The sequence below is a fragment of the Macaca thibetana genome, chromosome 19 (genome assembly GCF_024542745.1).
Source record: "Macaca thibetana thibetana isolate TM-01 chromosome 19, ASM2454274v1, whole genome shotgun sequence".
NCBI lineage: Eukaryota > Metazoa > Chordata > Mammalia > Primates > Cercopithecidae > Macaca > Macaca thibetana.
In genome coordinates this window covers 18,911,773-18,932,912 of record NC_065596.1, presented here as the reverse complement: position 1 = coordinate 18,932,912, position 21,140 = coordinate 18,911,773, and the positions used below count along the sequence as shown (strand labels likewise).

The following is a 21,140-nucleotide window of genomic DNA, read 5'->3' as shown; positions in this document are numbered from 1 at the left end:
AAAAAATTGATTTATGGTATTTTTATTATGGAAAAATATTTCCAAAAATTTGTTATGATTTGTTACATTTTTATTATGTTATTCTTTATTTTAGTAAGTGATATCATGGGCTGGGCACGGTGACTTACATCTGTAATCCCAGCACTCTGGGAGGTGGAGGCAGGTGGATCACTCGAGGTCAGGAGTTCAAGACCAGCCTGGCCAACGTGGCAAAACCCCGTCTCTACTAAAAATAGAGCTATTTTTGTTTTTACCATGTTGTCCAGGCTGCCTCCCTGGTTCAAGCAATTCTCCTGCCTCAGACTCTGAGTAGCTGGAACTACAGGCAGCTGCCACCATGCCTGGCTAATTTTTATATTTTTTATTTTTTAGTAGAGGCAGGGTTTTATCATCTTGGCCAGGCTGGTCTTGAACTCCTGACCTCAGGCGATCCACCTTCCTTGGCCTCCCAAAGTGCTAGGATTACAGGCTTGAGCCACTGCGCCCAGCTGTCTGAGTGCATCTTTCGTTGTATCCCACAGGTTTTCATTTGCAGAGTGGTCTTGTCATTCAGTTCTGTGTATTTTGTTTGTTTGCTTTGTGACAGAGTCTCGCTTTGTTGCCCAGCTGGAGTGCAGTGGCATAATCTCACCTCACTGCAACCTCCACCTCCCAGGTTGAAGCAATTCTTGTGCCTCAGCCTCCGGAGTAGCTGGGACTACAGGCATCTGCTACCACACCTGGCTAATTTTGTATTTTTAATAGGGATTTCGCCATGTTGGCCAGTCTGGTCTTGAACTCCTGACCTCAAGCGATCCACCTGCCTCGGCCTCCCAAAATGCTGGGATTACAGGCGTGAGCCACTGTTCCAGGTCTCAGTTCTACATATATTGTAATTTACCTTTTGACGTATCTTTAACTTATTATGTTAGTATTTCCAGTTCTGTGGATTTGAGAAGCCATAGGTCATCATTGATTTATAATCTGATTGCATTACGGCTGAGTGAGGGCTGAGGGTTGGGCCTCCGTTCGTGTTCTCATACATGGTCTGTTTTTGTGATGACTTCAAGTGCTTGGACAAAATGCCTGTTTTTGTTGGGTACAAAGTCCTGCGAAGAGGTATGTGATCAAGTTTGGTGTTATTAGTCTCCTCGAGACCATTATAATTTTGCTTCATCTTTTAGTTTTCACGTCCTGTAGCATAACTGTGATGATGTTGGTTTCTCCTTTGCATGTTTTGCTTTAAACATTTCAAATCATATTGTTAGGGGCAGAGTATGTATTTACTGAGGGCATTTGTACATTTCAGAGAAATAGGAGGCTTTGGCCTCTGACATGTCGTTGAGGTGGGGATGGGGCTTTGTTCCAGGCTCTCTGTCTCCTAGCCTGGGGCTGTCATATGTGGCTAATGTTTGTTTGTTTGTTTTGAGACAGAGTTTTGCTCTGTTGCCTAGGCTGGAGTATAGTGGCACTATCTTGGCTCACTGCAACCTCCACCTCCTGAGTTTAAGTGATTCTCCTGCCTCAGCCTCCTGAGTAGCTGGGATCACAGGTGCTCACCACTACACCTGGCTAATGTTCATATTTTTAGCAGAGAAAGGGTTTTACCATATTGGCCAGGCTGGTCTCAAACTCCTGACCTTTCAAGTGATCTGCCTGCCTCAGCTTCCTAAAGTTTTGGGATTATAGGCATGAGCCACTGTGTCCAAGTGTGGCCAATGTTGACTTTAATCAGGCAGTGCTCACAGATGCCTTGACCATCCCCCTTGCTGAGGCCAAAGGAGATAGGCAGACCTTGGTCCCAAGTACAGGCTCTATCACTTACCATCTTTTTGATCTTGGATGACACCTGACCTCTTCTTGAGCCTTAATTTTCTTCTTCTTTTTATTTTATTTTCTTTTTTTTTGACAGAATCTTGCTCTGTCACCCAGGCTGGAGTGCAGTGGTGCAATTTCAGCTCACTGCAACCTCCACCTCCTGGGTTCAAGTGATTCTCCTGCCTCAACCTCCTGAGTAGCTGGGATTACAGGCACATATCACCACACCCGGCTCATTTTTCTATTTTTAGTAGAGATGGGGTTTTATAACATTGGCTAGGCTGGTCTAGAACTCCTGACCTCAGGTGGTCCGCCTGCCTCGGCCTCCCAAAGTGCTGGTTACAGGCATGAGCCACTGCACCTGGCTGAGCCACAATTTTCTCATCAGTCCAATGGTGCATTGGTATAAGAATTAAATGAAACTGCATGAGCCAAGCATACAGTAAGTGCTCAGAAAAATGGGGGTGGATGTTATGGTAACTGTGGTAGGACCAAGGTACCTGGCTCAGTCTTGGTGGTCAAGTCTGTGAGTTGAGGAAATTCCTTAGGGGCCTCTTATTCCAGGGAGTCTGCTGTCACATACCTCTATCATAGCCACGAGCACTTCAAGGGCTGAAGGTCACACACACACACTGACTTTCCCTAAAGATTTTCTTTGTCCAGTTCCCAGTAAGGAGGGCAAGATCCTATTGAGACACTTTAGCCTCAGTGGGCTTGGTGTTTGGCTAGAAGGATGGACAGGAGGCTCAGGCAGCCCAGAAAAGCAAAGTAAGAAATGACTTCTTAGAGGGGCTTTTAGTTCTGGACCATGAGGATTGAGTAGGAGCTCTCTGGGCAGGATAGCCTGTTGGTAAAGTTGTAGATGACTCGGGTAGGACCAGGCTTGGGTTAGAATTACTTTTCCAGGCCTGCCTCGGTGGCTCACACCTATAATCCCAGCATTTTGGGAGGCCAAGGCGGGTGGATTACAGGAGGTCAGGAGTTCAAGACCAGCCTGGCCAACACGGCGAAACCTCATCTCTACTAAAAATACAAAAAGTAGCCAGGTGTGGTGGCACAGTGCCTGTAGTCCCAGCTACTTGGGAGGCTGAGGCAGGAGAATCGCTTGAACCCAGGAGGCGGAGGTTTCAGTGAGCCAAGATCACGCCATTGCACTCTAGCCTGGGCAAACAGAGCAAAACTCCATCTCAAAAAAACAAAAAAAGTTTCTGTCCTTTTTGTCCCACAGTTTGTCACTAAGAAGAGGTTCCTCCCCTCCTACTAAAATTCAGAACTCAGAGGCTATGAAATGTAGTTCTTATAATACATGGTTCTTCCCATCTTTCTTTTTCTTTTTGAGACGGAGTCTCGCTCTGTCACCCAGGCTGGAGTGCAGTGGTGCGATCTCAGCTCGCTGCAAGCTCCGCCTCCTGGGCTCACGCCATTCTCCTGCCTCAGCCTCCCAAGTAGCTGGGACTACAGGCACCCGCCACCACGCCCGGCTAATTTTTTTTGCATTTTTAGTAGAGACGGGGTTTCACCATGTTAGCCAGGATGGTCTTGATCTCCTGACCTCGTGATCCACTCGCCTTGGCCTCCCAAAGTGCTGGGATTACAGGCGTGAGCCACTGCGCCCAGCCCTTTTTTTTTCTTTTTTCTTTTTGAGATGGAGTCTTGCTCTGTTGTCCAGGCTGGAGTGCAGTGGTGCGGTCTTGGCTCACTGCAACCTTTGCCTCCTGGGTTCAAGCTATTCTCCTACCTCAGCCTCCCGAGTAGATGGGATTATAGGTACCCGCCCCCACGCCCAGCTAATTTTTTTGTATTTTTAGTACAGACGGGGTTTCACCATGTTGGCCAGGCTGGTCTCGAACTCCTGACCTTGTGATCCACCCGCCTCAGCCTCCCAAAGTGCTGGGATTACAGGCATGAGCCACTGCACCTGGCCTTGATCTGCTGGTTTCTAAGAGGCATAGTCCTATTTTTCCCTGAGCTGGGTCCCTGGTCTCACTAAGATCACCTTTTCTGATTCCTGGAACTTCTCTGAGATCATCCGAGGCTCTTTCATCCTATCTCTGGCTCCCGTCAGTGGCTTTTATGCCAGAGCAAGAAGTGACTCAGGCAAGGGTATAGATACAAAATGGCTCACCCTCCATCACCAGGGGTGTGACTCTGGTTCAGTGCATGGGTTCGCTCACTGAGTGGCCTAGAGGGTGGAGAAGGAAGAGTGTGCCCAACCTGTTGCTTCCCTCCACGGACTCAGTTCCTCCTCAGGATGCTTTGAGAAGGCAGCACGGTGTGCTGTTCAGGGCTGCGGGTGACATGGGATCGGATAGGAATTCCAGCTTCACCTCAAACTCATTGTGTGCCCCTCCCTGAGTCCCCGTTTCCTAATATGTAAATGGGGCTAACACTTTTTTTTTTTTTTGAAATGGAGTCTCATTCTGGCACCCAGGCTGGAGTGCAGTGATGCGATCTCGGTTCACTGCAACCTCTGCCTCTCGGGTTCAAGCGATTCTCCTGCCCCAGCCTCCCAAGTAGCTGGGATTGCAGGCACGTGTCACCACACCCAGCTAATTTTTGTGTTTTTAGTAGAGACAGGGTTTCACCATGTCGGCCAGGCTGGTCTTGAACTCCCGATCTCAGGTGATCCATCTGACTCGGCCTCCCTTTGGTGCTGGGATTACAGGTGTGAGCCACTGCGCCTGGCCAAGGGGCTGATAATGTCTGTCTCAGAGTGACTGGCCCATGGTGAATTCTCAATCATGGTCACTTACTGGAATGCGAACACAAGGCAACCCCTATAGGACCAGGGCTTGGGTTCAAATCTTGGCCTGGCCACTTCATCGGTGTGTGGTCAATTTTTTTTGTTGTTGTTGTTGAGACGGAGTCTTGCTCTGTCACCTAGGCTGAAGTGCGATGGCATGATCTCGGCTCACTGCAACCTCCACCTCCCGGGTTCAAGCGATTCTCCTACCTCAGCCTCCTGAGTAGCTAGGATTACAGGTCCCTGCCACTGTGCCCGGCTAATTTTTTGTATTTGTAGTAGAGACGGGGGTGTCACCATCTTGGCCAGGCTGGTCTCGAACCCCTGACCTTGTGATCCACCCGCCTCAGCAGTGTGTGGTCTCGAACAAACTACTCCTCTGTTCACACCAGGAAATGAGATCAGCTCTCCAGGCCCCCACCGACCTCCACCCCGGGGATGAGACTGGACAGGCAGGGGTGCCACAAAGACTCCACAATGGACCGGGGTCAGACGATCTTCCTTTAATACAAAGTCGATATATCTACATACACGGGGGTGGGAAAACCGCCCGCTGCTTCCGCTGGAATAAACAGTGTTGAAAGTAACCGCAGATCTGCCCTTGTACAAAGAGAAACAACTCGCTTGCTCGGGTGGGTAGAGGGGGTCCCGTCCTTCTGGTTTTGCTCCCAAACTGCCCCATAGTCCCAGGGGGGAAAGGGTCCCTGATGTGGGGCAGCACAGTCATACAGCCCCCGTCCCCGAAGAAGCAGGATCCTCTCCGTCTCCTTGGGGGCGGGAGACGGGGAGACAGCTCGGGCTCTCGGAGGGGGTGGAGGGGGCACTGTCATCTCTCTTTTACAGCAGCGTCTCCCTCAACTGTACCCCATGGGTTTGAACCCAACGCTGCTGGGTCCGAGTTCCCCCATGACCCTACCCTCAGAACTGTATTTGATATGTCTGAAAATTTAATTTATAAAAATGAAACAAAAAGGGGGGGGAAAAAGCCAAAAAAGAAAAAAGGGCATCCCATTCTTCTGTGGGCAAAGCAACTTTCTGATGGTAGAAAAAATAAGAAAAAGAAAAAAAAAAAAAAAAGCCCAAGGTACAGCCGTGGGCCCGGTGTGCGCGTTTGCGAACGTAACGTAACTATCAATCACACAAGGACGCTTTCTACAGTGAAAAAATAGACTGTCTTTGAACAGAATATGAATAAGCCAAAGTTGTTCTCTTTGAAAGTTGTTGACTGGCAAGTCTTTTGTTTGTTTCTCTTTAAAAAAAAAATGGAAACAAAAATACACTATTTAAAAAAAAACGAAATGTCACGGGATACAGTTACACTGAGAGTTTTAAAAGAAAGCTGGATTCTGGTCCCAGCCCAGTGTCCCCAGGCTGCAGGGCGGGGAAGAGCCCCCGGGTCCTCCCACCACCGCTGGGGAGGACGAGGGGTCTGTCCATGGTCTGTGCCCCGCCCTCCTCCGATTGTGGGGAGCACTCCTGTTTGCTCACCGTTCCCCCCACCCCCCACCCCGGAATCTGGTTTTGGAATTGGAAGGAAAGGAGGAATGTGCCAAGTATTTGAAGGCGGCGGCCGGTGCCAGGGAGGTCGCTGGGGCGGCCGGGGCCAGTGGGGGGCCTGAGGGGCTGATGGTCCCCGGAAACGGTGCAGAAACGCAGCTGCTGCCGCCTCCAGCCCTGCCCACTGGGGGTCCAGGCCTCAGGAGGTCCACCCGAGAAGGGCAGAGGCATCCGGGGCCGGTGGTGTCAGGCCGGGGGGGACCATGGCTTTAGGTTGCATAGTGGTCAAAGCTTCCGAGGTACTCCAGTGCCGCCTGGTAACAGAACTGGTACTCATCCTGGGGAAGCAGAGGTGAGCTGTTAGTACCTCCCCTGCTCTAATGCCTCCCAGGGCTCCCTAGCACCCTCAGGAGCAGGCCAAGCTCCTCAGCCCGGTGCGGGTCTCTTGCAGAAGGTCTCTTTGGCCCCCACGGTGCTCCCACAATGAAGTGAGCAACGCCACACCTTGGCCTAACACAGCTACACTCTTCACCTGGAATGCCCTCTCCTCCCCTGTCTGCCTGGAGGCCCTATTCATCTTTTCATTTTTATTTATTTATTTTGAGACAGTCTCACTGTATCACCCAGGCTGGAGTGCAGTGGCACTGTCTCAGCTCACTGCAACCTCCGCCTCCTGGGTTCAAGCGATTCTCCTGCCTGAGCCTCCTGAGTAGCTGGGATTACAGGTGCCCACCACCACACCCAGCTAATTTTTGTATTTTTAGTAGAGACAGGGTTTCGCCACGTTGGCCAGGCTGGTCTTGAACTCCTGACCTCAGGTGATCCACCTGCCTTGGCCTCCCAAAGTGTTGGGATTACAGGTGTGAGTCATCACACCCAGCCTCATTTCTATTTTTTTTTTTTTTTAGAGATGGGGTCTTGCTGTGTTGCCCAGGATGGGCTCAAGCGATCCTCCCCCCTCGGCCTCCCAAAGTGCTGGGATTACAGGTGTGAGCTGCCATGCCCAGTCCCCCCTACTCATCTTTTAAGACACAGCTGCTGCTCAGAACCCCCTCCATTGGAACATTCCCCTTGGAGCTAGGAGTCTGGGCCTCAGTTTCCTCATCTGTACATTGGTTGGACTTAAGGATCAGTGGTTCATGGCAGGGTCCAGGCTGAGCCACAGACTTGCTGTGACTTGGGGACTGCAATGAGCCCATCTCTGTCCACGCCAAGGGCTGCTTCTTGGCTCTGACCTTCAGCTGACTGTTGTGTTAAGAGGGTTACTGGTCCCCTTCTGGTGCGGGAGGGGTCTGTGGACCATCCACCCACAGTGACCCAGAGAGTCCCAGGTGGCTGTACTCATCTCACAGAGAAGGAAACGGGGGCTTAGGGCAGTCGGGGTGTGAGGCCAGGGTGCCTCCCCTCCCTGTCCCGTCTTTACCTCCGTCTGCACCATGGCCGGCCGCTGCGTTCGTAGCATCTTCACCGTCTGAAAGATGTCCACCACACCTTCGTACCGCATCCGCTCCAGCACGATGCTGAGCGTGATGAACACGCCTGTCCTGCCCACGCCGGCACTGGTGGAAGTCAAGTGAGCACGACCGTTCAGGGGCAGGTGCTGGAGAGCCCTGATCTGACCACCTGATTCCCCGAGGACTCTTAACAGCCCAGACGGGACAGCCTAAGCTTGGGGCTGTCCCTACCAGGCCTCAGTTTCCCCAGCAGGGCCAAAAGCTGGGGCACTCGAGGGAGCTCACCTGCAGTGGACAGAGATGGGGCCGTCCTGACCAAACTGCTCCTTGGTCTTATGCACTTGGCCGATGAAGTCGATGAAACCCTCCCCCGACTTTGGCACACCCTGTTCCGGCCAGTCTGTGAACTGGAACTGCCGGACGGTCCGGGACTGGCCATCCTGGAGTGCAGAGAGCCCAATCTTGTTGTCAGTGTCAGCAGCTGACATGGGGATTTGTCTCCATCCTCCTTATCCTCAACCCCATTTTTTTTTTTTTTTTTTTTTTTTTGAGACGGAGTTTCGCCCTTGTCGCCCAGGCTGGAGTGCAATGGCGCGATCTCGGCTCACTGCAACCTCCGCCTCCAGGGTTCAAGTGATTCTCCTGCCTGAGCCTCCTGATTAGCTAGGATTACAGGCATGAGCCACCATGCCTGGCCCTCACCCCCATTTTGTACACTCTCTGCCATTCGTTCACCCTGATAACTTTCTGTCCTTCACAATCCAATGGTACTGCTTTCTACAAGAGATGCTCCAACCTCATCCTCACCACTCCTCGCTACCCAGCTGTTCCTCTCCCCACATTTCCCAAACCCACCACGTCCCCTGTGACATCCAGGACCTCCACCCTCCAACCTTCACCATCCCATAGTGCACCCAGCTCTGCCCTTCCCAGCTCCTATTCACCATGATCCTCTGTCATCTTCCTCTCTGTGCCATTTCAGGGCCCTACAGCACAACTCCGCTCCATCACTGTCCATAGCTCATCACTGATGACTCATCTTCTACAACCCAATAGTGGCATCATCTTTCATCCTCCACCATCTAACACCATCTTCCACCATCCGATAATAGTGCCATTTCTACCACCCACTGCTGGTAACTCATCTTCTGTTACACAACAGTCCCATCCAACACCATCTTCTACCATCCACCACTGGTAACTCATATTTCACCACCCATAATCATCCAACACTATCTTCCACAACCTACTGCCATTATCATTCATCCTTTGCCATCCAATGGTGCTGTTTTCCACCATCCACCACTGGTAACTCATTACCTTCTGCCATCCAACAGTTCCACCCGACACCATCATCTTCCATCATCTACCACCATCCCCTCTTGGTAACTCATCCTTAACCATTCAATGATGGGATCTTCCACAGACTGTCTTCATTCCTCACTACTCAACCATTCCTCTTTCCAGTCTCTCTTCCCACCACCCAGTGGTGCCATCCAACCACATCATTCTCTGCCATCTTCCATCCTTCACAACTCAATGGTGCCATTTTCCACCATCCATCACTAACAATTCACTCTCCACCATCCAAGGGTACCGTCTTCCACTGACATTCTCCATTCCCCATCATCTACCTTGTTCTAATCCCATTCTCCACCATCAAAATGGTGCCATCCAAAACTGTTATCATCTGCCACCATTTGCCATCCAATGTACCATCTTTCCCTGATGTTTTACATTTTCCAAAATCTCCTTTCCCAACCCCATCTTCCTTAATCTTGTACCACCCGTTGGTTTATACCATTGACTACTGATTGTTTACTGTCCTTTCTTAGTCAAAGTATTTCCCATTGATTTTCTCACCCCCTGCTGGCCAAATATTCACCCTCCTCCAATTCTGTCTTTCTCCATCCACCACTGATAAAGCATCATCCTTCACTGACCCAAACTACCACATTCCACTGACATTCTCCATCCTGTTATGCAAGTGTTCTTCTCTCCATTTCCAGATTCCACCCCTCCAAGGGCACCATCTTGCACTGCCTGCAGCACAATGCCCAGTGATGGCTGTTCATTCAGCAGACTTCACCATCCTTTGGCGTCATCTTGGCCAACATTCCCCATCCTCTATCATCCCCTCACTGTATTCTCTACCATCATCGATCTTCCACCACTAACTTTGATCCTTTGTCACCCAACAGGGCCACCTTCCACTATGAGTCTTCATCTGTTGCCACCTAATATGTGGCCTTTCTCCCTCCACCTGACACTGCAGTCCTTCATTGAGCCAACACCGTCCGTACTCATCTCTCCTCACCCAGCGGTGCCAATCCCCACCATCTGACTCTCCTTGTCCCCCGTCTACCACCCATCACCCTCAATTCCTCAAGTCCCTTTCAGCCTTTTAATATCCTCCTCCACAGGTGGCTGCTTCCAGGGGAAAGCCCCATTCATTTCCTTGAATATCATCCCCTGGGACCATGTTCCCTAGTGCGTGGAGACACTACAGGGTCAGCACAGAGACAAGACCCTGTCTTCCACCTATGTGGTGGTAGGAGCAAGTGGCCAACTGGTCCGCTAACATTTCTCCTGATTCCTAGCGCTCATCCCTTACCCTCGGCCTTCGTATCCATCACCAAACAGGGCAGCCCTTTCCAGATCACTAAGGCAACAGCCTGTGGGGCCCAGCCTGACTCCAGCCCCTTCCGCCAATCTGTCTCTAGACTCACCCGGGCATCTGTGACCTTGAACTCTCGCAGGATATACTGAGGCATGTTGTATTCCGCCATCGGATCTACCACAAAGTACTGGTAGCGGGCAGAGCGCTCGGCCGGCCAGTACTGGTGACACTTCTCCTGCAGAGGAGAGGGTGGCCGTGGTCAGTGCTGTCTGAGCCACAGTCTGGTCCTCGCCCTTCCCCGCCGCGGTCCCTGGCTCACCCGGCCCATCTCCCGCAGCTTGGTCAGCATCACCACGATGGTCGAATTGTTCTCCCACAGCATGCGCCAGAAGTCTTCCGTCGTCTCCGCCAGCGGCCCCTGTGTCGCGATGTAGGCCTTTTGCTGCCTGCAGGCATGGGGTGTGTGAGCCCAGGGCCGGCGGGGAGACCCAGCGTGGTCCTCACCTGATGCTGCCCCGGGAGGGTCAGGACCAAGCCGGCAACAGCTACACCTACCACCCCAACTGCCTGCCAGGAATGGATGCCGGGTGCACCACATCCCCTCCTGGTGATCCCGTTTTGCATGCGGGGAAACCACCAGCCTCATGACAAATTCAAATCCCTTGACAAAGCTGTGGGACTGTCCACTAACCTCTCCTGATTTCTCCCCTCCACCTCCTTCAAGGGCCACTGCCCTACTTTCAGCTGCTTCCATGGGCCCGGCTCTCAGCTCCGGGCCCTCGCACGTGTGGCACCCTCTGCCCGGAACGCCCTCCCCTCTCTTGCCAGGATTTCTCAATCTCAGTGCTATTGACATTTGGTACTGGAGTGTTCTCTGGGACAAGCTGTCCTATGTACTGTAGGATGCTGGTGTCCCCAGTCAGTGCCAGTAGTAGTAACCATGACAATAAGAAATATCCCCAGGGTGTCAGAATTACCCCAGTGGAGAACCACTGATATAGAAGAACAGATGGAATCACATTATGGACAGCAGCCATCGGTTAAATATACATCTAAAGATGTGTATTTAAACAGCTCAGGACTGCAACTATCTCTCCAGCTCTGTCTCCCACAAGACTGGAGGCCTCTTGAAAGCAGAGATGGGGTCCTTCTGGGGCCCCGAGGTGAGAACGGCGTGACACCTACCTGTAGCCATCAATAAAGCTGGCGTTGATGTAGTCAGAGCCCTCCACACCCCGGATGGGCTGCAGACAGACCCGTGTACTCTCATAGGGCATGATGTTCACCAGGCGGTTCTTGAACTTGTTACAAGGCAGATTGGCACTGATGAAGCGTGACGTGTGGGCCTTGGAGTTGGCCAGCCGCTGTGGGGAGGAGGAGGCCAAGGGCCACCATTAGGATGAGGAAGGCTATGCGTTCAGCTGGAGCACCAGTGGTGGATAGGTAGGTAGGGGCACCCCGCCGCCACCTTCTAGTCCCCATCGCTCGGGGCGAGCCTGGTTTTTGGCTCTTTGGGCCTCCTCCCCACCCTGCCCACGGCAGCCTCCACCCCGCTGGCACCTTGAACTCGAGTTCCATGCCAGTGACGTGCTCGCCAGGCTCCACCTGGGCCAGCTTCTGGATGTAGGCATAGAGGCTGCGTGCAGGTACTTCTGTGTTGCCACAGCCCACGGCCTCCAGCAGGGCCTCGTGGATGAAGCTGTACTGGTCCTCTGTCTGCACCATGTAGTTGCGTTGGGACCTCATGAGCGTCACGTGGCCATAGACATCGACTGTCTTCTCTGGCTTGATCCGCTCCAGCATGGCGTCGATGACGATAAAGCAGCCTGTGCGGCCCACACCGGCACTGCGGGGACAGCCACGTGGAGTTCAGGGGCTGCTGGGCTGCGGGGGCCGGGGGAAGCGGATGGGGCAGAGCGGGGTGGACGTACCTGCAGTGAACCACGATGGGGCCGGCATCTGGTGGGTTGCAGGTCTTGACTCTCCGCAGGAAAGCCAGGAAGGGCGTTGGGTATTCGGGCACGCCGTGGTCTGGCCATGCCGTAAACTGGAACTGGCGGACCTCGCGTTTCTCACTGGAGCCATTCTGGGGACCACAAGGATGTCACCCGTCACTCTGGCTCACCCTGCCGCCCATGTGCTGAAAATGCCCAAATGGCTGGGCCCGGTGGCTCATGCCTGTAATCCCAGCACTTTGGGAGGCCGAGGTGGGTGGATCACCTGAGGTCAGCAGTTCGAGACTGGCCTGACCAACATGGAGAAACCTTGTCTCGACTAAAAATACAAAATTAGCCGGGCGTGGTGGTGCATGCCTGGAATCCCGGCTACTCGGGAGGCTGAGGCAGGAGAATCGCTTGAACCCAGGAGGTGGAGATTGCGGAGACTGCACCATCGCACTCCAGCCTGGGCAACAAGAGCGAAACTCCATCTAAGAAAAAATGCCCATGTCTGCACCTCCCAGTCTCCACGTCTCTAAGTGCCTGACTTGGGCTCTAGCTGCCCCTGGACGTTTCCAAGTAGAGTCTTGTGGACTCTTCACACAACATGGTCAACTGTATCTGGCCTTCGTCCCAACCCTGCTCCCCCATCTTAGCTGAAGGTGGCTCCAATGGCTCCAACCTTCTGGGCACTCTGGCCACAGATTGAGAGTCACCCTTAACTCTCCCCTCTCACATCTAACACCTCACCCAGGACTGTCGGCTCTGCCTTCAAAGTCTATCCCGATCCACCTGCTCTTCTCCATGGAGGCCAACCTGGGCTAGAACTGTCACCACCCTCTTTGCCCCAGACCTTGGCTCCCACCCAAGCCCCTCAGTCTGTCCTCCCTGCAGCAGCCAGAGGGCACCTGAGTGCCTGAGTCAGATCTGGTCCCTCCTCTGTCCACAGCCCTCCATGGCTCCTGCCTTCCACACGGTCGAAGCCCAAGTCTTCCCCAAGGTCCACAGGATCCTGCCCTCCCTGCTGTTCCTCTAACACGCCAGGCACGGTCCTGCCCCAGGGCCTCTGCGTAGGCTACACCCTCTCACCTGAAATGCTCTTCTCCCAAATTTCCCTATCATACCCTCTTCCAGGTCCCCGACACTGTTTTTCTCCCCTATTTTTCTCCAACACGTAAGCTTTCTTGACGTTTCAGTCATGGTCTGTGTCTTGTATACTAGACTGTTAAGTCCCCCAAGGGCAGAACGTTTTATCTGTTTAGGTCCCTGTTGTGTGCTTGTGTCCAGGTTAGCGAGTGAGACATAACACGTGTTTAATGTGTGTGATTGAACCAAGAATTCTCACTCACTCTTGTCCATGTACTCAGTTTTCTGGTACTTAGATCAAGCAGGTGCCTGATGGTGCAATGACCTGGCTGGGTGTTGGGGATACATCATGGTGCCAGTAGCGCCTCCCCTCCCCATTATGACAGTAACAAATGTCCCCTGGATGGCAGAATTGTCCTAATTCAGAACCACAGATGGAGAAAAACAGATGGAACCACACTATGGACAGCAGCCATCGGTTAAATATGTATCTAAAAGATCTTCTCCATCCCAGCCCTGACTTCACAGGGCTGCTAGTATCTGTCCATCTCTGTCTGGACACTCCTTGAAGACAGGGCTGGGGCCCTGCTGAGGCCCCATCATAGGCTCAAGCTGGGTGAGGCCAGAGGACAGTGGGCAAAGAGGACCTGGGGCATGAGTAAAGGCAAGAGGAAATCAGGCTCATTGCTGAGTTGGGCTCTGCCAGCTTTGTCCTGCCGTGGGTGGAAACAAGCAGTGTCCTCTCTGAGCCTCAGTTTCCCCCTCCACGGAAGTGGGTTCCACGAGAATGAAGTCAGTCTGGGTAGACACACTTGGCTTTCTCTCTGTCCTATGGGGAGTGCCCTGGGTAGAAGCTGGGGCCCTCTGCCTCCCTTCCAACACATTCCTCCACCTTCAGCCCCCAGCCCGGGCCTCACCTTGTGCAGAGAGAATGTTCTGACGCAGAACGTGGCCAGCTCGATGGTGTCCAGCAACGTGACCTGGATGAAGCCGTAGGTCTCCGTGCCTCTGTTGGGCCAGTACTGATCACACTTGATCTAGACCAGGCAAGAGAATAGGTGTCAGCAAGGGCCAGGCTGGCTGGCAAGGGCTTGAGGGCCGTGGGGTCCAAGGCTCACCCGTGACTTCTCCTCCAGCCGCGTCATCATGACGATGGTGGCCGACCGCTGCTCCCACACCATACGCCAGAAGTCCCCAAAGGTCTCGGGCAGCGGCCCCTGCGTGGCAATGTACGCGTTCTGACGCCGGTAGCCATCCACGTAGTTGGCATTGATGTAATCACTACCCACGATGCCTGCAGCCGGGGTGAGAGGCCAGGGATCTGTGGGGGCTGTCTTGCCAGGCTGGCTCTGTCTGGCCAACCACCTCCTGGAAGTTCACTCTGACTGCTCCCAGATTGTCCCCGAGGTGACCATGGGACGTGTACTTCACAGTTTCTCCCCGTCAGTGCTATCACCATTTGGGGCCAGATTGCTCTCTGTGGTGGGGCCGTTCTGGGCACTACAGGGTGCCGAGCAGCATCCCTGCCCTCCACCCACTCCGTGCCAGCAACATTTCTTCCCCCCAAGATGTGACAATCAAAGATGTCCCTGGACACTGCCAAATGTCCCCGGGCAGCAGAACTGCTCTGATTGATCACAACTGATGCAGAGGAAAAGATGAAGCCATGTTAGAGACAGCAGCCATCAGTTAAATACATATCTAATAGAGACAGCAGCCATCAGTTAAATATATATCTAAAGATGCCCAGTGGCCTCCAGCTGGAGCTGGACCAGGTCTATAACCAGAATCAGGCCTCAGTGGCCAAGGGGAGACATGGGATCTAGCACTTTCTGTGCAGTGGGGAAGGGCAGGTTAAGACCGGGGGTCTCTGAGCTACCTTCAATGGGCTGGAGGATGACGCGGGAGTGGTCATAGGCGATGACGTTGGCGTACCGGTTCTTCGGCTTGTTCACTTCCAGGTTGGAATGTTCCCATGTGAACTGCTGTCCAGGGTCGATGGACTGGAGAGGAAGGGGAGGGCGTGGGTGTCAGGGTAGGTGCCTGTGAGGCCAAGGTGATGAGGGCGGGAGGCGGAGGGCGGGCTCACCTCATACTCCTGGGAGAGCTTGAGGCTGTCGTTGGCCTTGAGCCGCTCCGTGTGCTCTGCCATGTCTGCGATGGGGATTGGCGGGTGGCTAAGCATACCTACAGGATGGAGCAGACCCCGCCGGGGTTGGTCACTGGGGGGCCGGCCGGGGACTGGTGGGAAGGGGATGCTCTACGTGTGAGTCTGCGATGGGCGAGCTGCGGTTAGAAGGGCGTGGCTGGGGTGGGGCTTGGCAGGAGGGGAAGACTCAGGGTGGCTCACGAAGGGGCTGGGACCCCAGGCCTAGGGGACTCTAAAGGCAGCAGGTTTGAGGCCGCTGCTTGGGGCAGAGCCTGATACCCCTGGAGGGGCCTGGATCACGGTGTTGGCACATCCTGCTTCCTTCTGACCAGGCTGGGGGTGCAGGGGCTGGCAGAAGGGTCACCTCGGAGATGTCAAGCTCCCAGTGCCTTGAGCCAAGAAGCAAGTCTGTGGCACAGAAATTAAATGGCAGATGCAGCTGGCTGGGCTTTGGAAATACTGTCCTTGGGTGGGCGACTGACACCCCTTACTGTCCCTCTGGGATCAGAGGCACTAAATCCTCTTCCAGGTAGAGGTGAGGGACTGGAGAGGGGTAACAGTATGTGTGCGTGTATGTGAGGGGAGTGAGGGGCCCGCATCTGTCCCTGCACTTGTTTGGGGCAGGAGCAGGTGCAAGAAGGCCCTGGCCTGAGAGCTCTTATCCTTTCAAGCACCCCCCGGATGGCTGCTGGAGGTGCTAGGTATGGGCTCAATTCTCCCTTCCCGATATCTGGGTCTGCAGAACCCTGACCTCTCCTGGGACCTGTGTACCGGATGTTCAGCTCTCAGGTGGTTTCCAGGCCAGTTGGTAACATCTGATGTTCTGAGCCTCTCATGTGTCCCTAGCTTCCCCCCAAGAGCTCACATCTAAGGGGCCTGCCTGTCATGTGGGCACGTGCGGGGTACATACGTGCCTCACCCACATCCCTGACACACACATACACACCACACACACAGCAGTAACACACAGCCACCTAAGGGCCCAGTGGACCAACCCCCTGCCCTCTTCCAGGAGCCAGCACAGGACAGGTGGGCAAGGGCCGGCGGTGGGTGGGCGCGTGGACAGAGACAGGAGGCAGGATGGAGAAACCAAAGAGGAAACGAACAGGGGGGCGAAAGGAAGCCAAAAACAGACACAGAAACTAACTTTCAAAGTGAAACCCCGGCTCCCTGAGGGGGCTCCTGAGGCCTGAATCTGCAAACAGCAAACAATAAATAAATGAAAACATGCAGGGGGTGGGGGGCGGTTCCACCTCTGCCTCCCCCACCCCTCACTGGCTGGCGGATGCAAAGGGCAGAGCAATGCGGACAACGTGGGGGACGCATAGCCACCTGGGCCCCCACCTGTGGACTCACGATAGCTGCTAACTGTGTACCCCTCTGGCTGGACGCCAGTCAGTCCTGGTCTTGACCCGTCACTCTGGAAGGACTCCAAAGTGCTAGGTTCTTCTGTCTACAAATCCCCTCCCCCAGACCAGCCTGGCCTTGGGTCCCCTCTGTTGAGGTCAGCAGAGGGCATTCTGAGGAAGGAGGATGCAGGATGGTGAAGGAGAAGCTGGGGGAGCAGGGAAAGGACATATGGGCCCATGCCATGAGCTTCAAGGAGGACAGCAGCCATCAGTTAAATGCACATGTTGAAAATCCTTATTTGGATGGAAACAGAACAGACATAAGCTAGTCCAGAGACAGAAATGAAACGGGAACACATTGGCAGTGAATTATGAAACTCTTCATGATCCCTTTAGGAGACTTGCAGCCATCAGTTACATGCACATTTAAAATCCTCATTTGGCTGAAAAACCAAAGCAACATGAATCAGTACAGAGGTAAGAAAGGGAAGAGAATACACGAGGGGTGATACATGAGGCCCTGCATGATCCCTTTATGAGGACGGCAGTCATCAGTTAAATACGAATGGTCAAACTCCTCATTTGGATGAAAACAGAAGTGACACAAGCCAGTCCAGAGACAAAAAGAAGAAAGTACATCAGGAATGGCATATGAGGCTGTGCATGAGGCTTTAAGGAGGACTAAAGACATCAGTTAAATACAAATGTTTAAAATCTCCGTTTGGTTGGAAAATAGAGTTGATATGAACCAGTTCAGAGATAGGAAGTGGAGACCGGTACAGTTGGAAGGACAGATGTAACTAGGCTGTGAACCCATAAGGAGAATAGCAGCCATCAGTAAAATGAAAAATTTCTTACTTGGTTAGAAGCAGCTGGCATGAGCCCATGAAGAAGGGGTTGATGGTGGAGTTTGTAAATCATACACGGAAATGATCAAGGATAAAACCTTGATTCAGTTCTCCTTGACTGGCAGGTGACTTTATAGGGAACTGTAAAGAGGCATGAGCCCCAGCAGCCATGGTGGGAAGAGGTACAAGGCGTGGGGCAGGTATAATTTCTGTACCTTGCTAGGGATATATCCCAAGGGAGTGTGGAAAATGGCTGAGGGCAAACCTTAACTCTCACCACTGAGGAACATTAAAACTAGAGAGATAAACAGAAGAACAGCTCTTTCTGCCCAAAGAAATGAGGGGTAGTTTTGTGTTTTCTCCGTTTTTTATTTTTAAACATCATCTTTAGGCTCCTGAAGAGGAGAGCAGCCATCAGTTAAATGTTAACTTAAAAAGTCTCACTTGGTTGTAAGCAGAACCAACCTATGAGTTCCAAGCCCGGATCCACGTAGGGTGGGAGGTATTTGGGAATCAAGAATGTGGCTGCACCAAGCGTAGTTCAGAGGGGGCCAATGAGGGTCCCCCAAGGTGGCAGCTACTGCTTCTCACCAGCTATCTCCCCTGTTGGCGGTATCCCTGGTACCAGGGATAAGTACATACCTGGAGTCTGGAAGTTAATGCGTCTCATTTCTACAGGGTCCTTGGGGTGGTGAGGGGCGAGGTCAGCATTGTTCAGGAGGCATTTGGTGCGAGGTTCTGAGTCCTTGCGTTTACTTTAGGAGAAGCAAGCAGAACAGTCCAGTTAGTACTGGGACATGTTCATGTGTGAATACAATTCAGGCCCCAGGAATGTATGGTCGGAAAAGGACTGTATACCCATATGACTGGGGTTTCCAGGACCAAGTACAGATACATGTACAAGCTGTGGGGGCAGCCAGACATCCCCTCTCCCGTGGGCACAGTATCAACCCATTCCCTGTCCTCTTCCTCTTGCCTGAAGCCTCCAGGGGGCAGGGCTGGTTCTTACCTGTCAGGTTTGCTGTTCCCGAAAGCAGACACAGGTGAGAAGGGGGGAAAAAAAGAAAGGTGAGGGTGTGTTGGCCACAAAGGACTTGTTCTGTGACTCTCAGTGGCTTCCTTAACCTCCCTGAGCTTTGGTCTCCTCTGGAAAATGGCATTCCTCTTTCTTGTTTGTCCCCCTGCCTATTGATACCACAAGGAGGCTTATCTCAGCCCTCCCTTTCTAAGCTGGGACATGCCCCATGGGGCCACTACAACTGCTATCCTCATTGAACTTGGACGCAGGCAGCCTCTACCCCAAATCATCTTGCGGAGGTGAAGATAGGGGTTAACAGGAGAAGCCAAGCCACTGGCCTGCTTTGAGCCCTAGCTCTGCCATTCCCATGCTGTGTGACCTTGATCAAGTGGCTTAACCTCTCTGAATTTCGATTTCCCCATGTGTACAACAGAGACCCTTAGTGATGATTCTCTGAGACAAGTCCTCCCTCCTTTTCCAGGAAGCCCTCCCTGCTGTCAAGTCAGGGAGGACATGCGGCTTACTTCTTGTAGAGCAGGATAGCAATGACAATGCAGATTATGAAGACCACGGCCAGCACAGGCCCAATCACCCAGATAAGCCCCTCCTCGCCATCCACGATGGGCTGGGGGTCCGGGTTATCCAGCTGGAAGGGGTCTGAGAAGGGACTGGCTGCAAAGGTCTGCAGGGAAAGGGGGGGGTCTCCATCAGTGTCCACCGTCCTTGCAGTGGCCAGATGGGTCTTTCTCAAACACAAACCCATGTTTCTCCCCTGCTTTAGATCCTCCTATATTCCTAGAACCTTGACCCTCGTGGCCCATATGACCTGGTCCCTGCCAGTCTTTGCTCTCCCCATTCCCTTCTCTGCTCCAGCCACTCTGAAATCCTTTCTGTACCTCCTAGACCTTTGCACATGCAAATCCTGGGATGCTTTCTCTTTTTGAACTCCTACTCACCCCGCAACGCCCCAGACCTTGGAAGGTCTCTTCCTCTTAAGAAACCTTCGTTTCAGGATCCCTCCACTCCCAAGTCTTCCCCACTGCCCAGCCCTGACCACAGAGAGCTGCCTGTGACTGACCACAGAGGATCTGCCTCTGGTTTTGAGGTCAAGGCCCTGGGAAATGGGGTCTGCCTCATTCAGAGGTGTGTCTGGCAGACACCATTCAGGACTTACAGGCTCGCTCTTCTGAAGCACAGCAAGCACAAAGAGGACATAGCGGTGGCCAGGCTCCAGGCCCCGGTTATCGAAGCCGCCATACTGCTTCTGGTCGCCGGGATGGAAGGTGGGTGGCAGCACAGAGAAGCGAGCTGCGATATAGGGCCGGGGCACCTCCAGCTGACGCGAGTGCCGCAAGCTGCGCCTCTGTAGCCGTGAGATGTCCTGGATGAGCTGTAGGAACAGGGTCATGGGTGGCTCAGAGCTCAGCTGGGAGCAACAGAGCATGTGAAAGCTGGGACATATCTGGGCCCTGCAGGTTTAGCCCCAGGCCCTCACCTCCTCCAGATCCATGTCCTCCGGGCTACCCAGCGGGGTCAGGAATTGGCCTCCGCGAGACTTGCGCAGTGGCACCATCACAATGAAATAGCTCCTGTAGGGAGAAGGGTAAGAGTCAAAGGGGGCCGTCGATAGGGTTGACCAAGGGATGCTACATGGGGGCAAATGGGGGAGGCCGTTTCTCTGAGTCTTCCCTTCTGTTCATACGATGAGCCTATTCCCCTGTGCCCCATCCACAAATGCCACAGTTGCTGACTCAGGCCTCCAGGCCTTGGATCATGCTGTACTTTCTGCCTAGAAGGCTTACTTCATGTGATTATCATTATTGAACTCCTATACATCCTTCAAAGCCCCAGCTTCAATGCCCACATAGCCTTGTAGCCCTTAAATCTTCTCTGCCTCTGAGGCAGAGTGCTCCTCTCCCCACTGGGGACTCTCAGCTTTGCCTCCCCACCAGTTGGGAAGCCCAGAACCAAATCCTTTCAGGGACCCTAGTATTACCCAATGGAGGGTCAGGAATATGGGGTATCAGGAAATGATGGAAGAGCAGACACAGGGCACATTTAGTGACAATGGCTCATGAGAAGCACTGAATCTTGGACGACCCCATGAACTGGGGCCGATAGGGTCCGTGTTTCATAGGCAAGGAAACTGAGGCACAGAGAGGGCACGTGGCTTGCCCTAGCCACATAGCAGGCTGATGGGGGTGACAAGGAACCCAGAGTATGGGGGTGAACATACTGGACAGGCACGGGGCTCTGGCCGTCAGGAAGATACACCATGATGAAGCCGTCGGCGTCGGGCTTGGGGGCAACGCTGGGCTTGCCGTTGAGCAGGTTGAAGGCGGTCCATGCGGTGACTGTCTGCTGGAGGCCACCCAGGCTGCTGCCGCGATTGGTCAGCACAAAGTTATAGAAGGTGTGGGGCTTGAGGTGTGTGATGAGCTTCTTGGTGGTGCGGCCATCCACATCCAGTGTGAGCCCGTTGTACTGGATCTGTGGACCAGGGCTAGCTCAGCAGGGTCTGGTGGGCTCAACACCTGCCCATGGATTGAGTCCCAGCTCCAGGCTGAGTCCCCCACCCTGACTGAGCCCTGATCCCACTGAACCCTGACCCTAGGCAGAAATCCAACATTGACTGATCCCTG

At 53.3% G+C, this 21,140-nt stretch overlaps 1 protein-coding gene across 1 annotated transcript in view; it reads right to left on the bottom strand.

Annotated features, from left to right (window-relative positions):
• Positions 1-5,028: 5,028 nt before the first annotated feature.
• The window catches only part of PTPRS (protein tyrosine phosphatase receptor type S), a 138,867-nt gene continuing 122,755 nt past the window's right edge, over positions 5,029-21,140 (bottom strand). The window contains exons 17-34 of the mRNA XM_050771030.1: positions 20,735-20,988; positions 19,994-20,087; positions 19,673-19,888; positions 19,023-19,180; positions 18,490-18,501; positions 18,123-18,235; positions 15,224-15,321; positions 15,014-15,137; positions 14,253-14,428; positions 14,052-14,171; positions 12,043-12,197; positions 11,672-11,957; positions 11,297-11,475; positions 10,431-10,557; positions 10,221-10,346; positions 7,777-7,931; positions 7,461-7,596; positions 5,029-6,375 (exon numbers count right to left, since the gene is read on the bottom strand). Of these exons, the coding sequence (XP_050626987.1) occupies positions 6,307-6,375; positions 7,461-7,596; positions 7,777-7,931; positions 10,221-10,346; positions 10,431-10,557; positions 11,297-11,475; positions 11,672-11,957; positions 12,043-12,197; positions 14,052-14,171; positions 14,253-14,428; positions 15,014-15,137; positions 15,224-15,321; positions 18,123-18,235; positions 18,490-18,501; positions 19,023-19,180; positions 19,673-19,888; positions 19,994-20,087; positions 20,735-20,988 (2,598 nt within the window). The 3' untranslated portion in view covers positions 5,029-6,306. The remainder of the gene's footprint in view (positions 6,376-7,460; positions 7,597-7,776; positions 7,932-10,220; positions 10,347-10,430; positions 10,558-11,296; positions 11,476-11,671; positions 11,958-12,042; positions 12,198-14,051; positions 14,172-14,252; positions 14,429-15,013; positions 15,138-15,223; positions 15,322-18,122; positions 18,236-18,489; positions 18,502-19,022; positions 19,181-19,672; positions 19,889-19,993; positions 20,088-20,734; positions 20,989-21,140) is intronic.